This window comes from Martes martes (assembly GCF_963455335.1).
Source record: "Martes martes genome assembly, chromosome: 10".
Taxonomy (NCBI): Eukaryota; Metazoa; Chordata; class Mammalia; order Carnivora; family Mustelidae; genus Martes; species Martes martes.
The window spans coordinates 4106506-4108304 of NC_137898.1; the positions used below are offsets into that span (position 1 = coordinate 4106506).

At 71.4% G+C, this 1799-nt stretch overlaps 1 protein-coding gene across 1 annotated transcript; it reads right to left on the bottom strand.

The window, feature by feature from the left end:
• Positions 1-883: 883 nt before the first annotated feature.
• Positions 884-1039, bottom strand: SMIM38 (small integral membrane protein 38; the record flags this gene model as incomplete). Its single annotated transcript, XM_080817737.1, has 1 exon — positions 884-1039. The coding sequence occupies one exon, from the start codon at positions 1037-1039 to the stop codon at positions 884-886; it is 156 nt and encodes a 51-aa protein (XP_080673863.1).
• Positions 1040-1799: the final 760 nt, after the last annotated feature.

Sequence of the window (1799 nt, forward strand, 5' to 3'; positions counted from 1 at the left end):
CCGGGAGGTGGGCGGCAGGGAGGAGCCAGACTCTTGGCGCGCATCAAGTGTCCTGCCTGTCCGCCTTCGGAGCGGCCGCTCAGCCACACACTTAAAAGCACAAAGGAAGAGAGGGCCCTGGGTTCCTGATTTCTCTTCTCCACTGTCCTCCACACGTCCCCCTTGTGCAGAATATGGGGGGCTTGCCCCCCACCCCACCCCTTCTCCAACCCTCCTCATACCCTTCTGAGGGAGGCAGGGATTACTGTGCCCATTTTAGAGATGGAGAAAAAGAGTTGATCCGCAGTCAGCCAGAGCTGGGCTTGATCTCAGGTGTCACAAGTCTGTGCTGAGACCCTCCAGGGGTCTGCTTAAGGGAAAACCAAGGCCGATGTCTGAACTTCTATTATCCCACCCGGGGTGGGGGGCGGGGCTGGGGGGTGTAAAAGGGAGCTGAGACGCAGGGCACCTTCCGGCAGCGGAGCTGGCTTGTGATGAGGCCACCTCTGTCCTCCCCTCCCACCCCCCTCCCAACCCTCTGGCTCATCCCACCTCGTCTGTCAAACATACGTATAAAGAATTGGAGGCAGAGCAAGTTTTAAAGCAAGACTCACCCTCACGATCACTCACTCCAATGGCAGACCCCAGAACCTGGTGGACAGACCGGCCGCGGTGGCCCCGCTGTCCCGGCAGGGGACGTGGGCAGTGACCAGGACAGCCCAGGTCAGTCTGGGTGGGACACCCTCCGTCTCTGCCTTGTGGGTGGGATGCAGGAGTGGTTTGCCTGCCCTGCACCCCGCCGCCCCCCCCCCCACACACACACCCTCCGCCTCAGGACAGGGCGCTCCCCGAGGGGAAGACCGGCACACGCGTGGCACTCAGAGCCCGCGTCCTGCCGGGGCGCCTAGTCCTCCTTGGGTTTGCGCGGCTGCCGCCGGGCCAGCTTATAGTCGATGTAGGTGCCGAGGCAGGACCAGAGAAGGAAGCGCGCCAGCAGGATGAGGACCAGCAGGACCATCAGCGGGTCGGAGCCCAGGCTTCCCCCGAGCCAGGAGGCCATGCCGAGGCCGCGCGGTCCGGCGCGGGGCCCGGCGCTGGGCTGCGGAGGGGCCGCGGGGAGCACGGCCGGGGGCGGGGGGAGCACCGGGCAGGTCGGGGGTGGGGGATCCCAGGCCCGGGCCGCGCGAGGGGTGCAGCCTGCTCCCGCGGGGGGCGGGCCGGGGCGGCCTCGGCCCAACCCCGGGCCTCCCCGGCGGGTGCGAGGCCGGATGGCGAGGCTCGCGGCCTCCGCGGTCAAGAGGCCCGGGCGCCATTCACGCGGCGCGCGGCCCCGGGGCCGACAATGGGCGCATTGTGGAGCGGCCGGGCCGGGAGGCCGCGCGCGCCCCCCTCTCCCCCGGCGCCCCGCTCGCCAGCGCTGACGTCACCCCCGGCGGCTCCGGCGGCAGCTGCGGGGCGAGGCCGGCCACCTTCTCCGGCGCTTTCAGCCGCCCACGCCCGCGCTTCCGGCGCGCACACAATCGGGCCCTTTCTCTGCCCAATTAGCTATCACTCGGCGGCGGCGGCGGCGGCGGGGCAGGGCTGGGGCGCGCGGGGAGGAGGGGGCGCGCGGGGACGGGGAGGGCAGCGGCGGGCCGGATCGAGCCGGGGGGGGGGGGCGCGCTCCCAGCAGCGCCCGGCCCCGCGGGGTCCCCTCTCGCCCTCGCGGTGACCCTCGGCCTCCCGGCGGGGTCCACCCCAGCCTCGCTGGTGACGCGGGGCCGGGCCTCCGCCTCTCCGGGCGCAGACCCCTCCCGGGAAAGCGGGGCAGATGGCCGCGG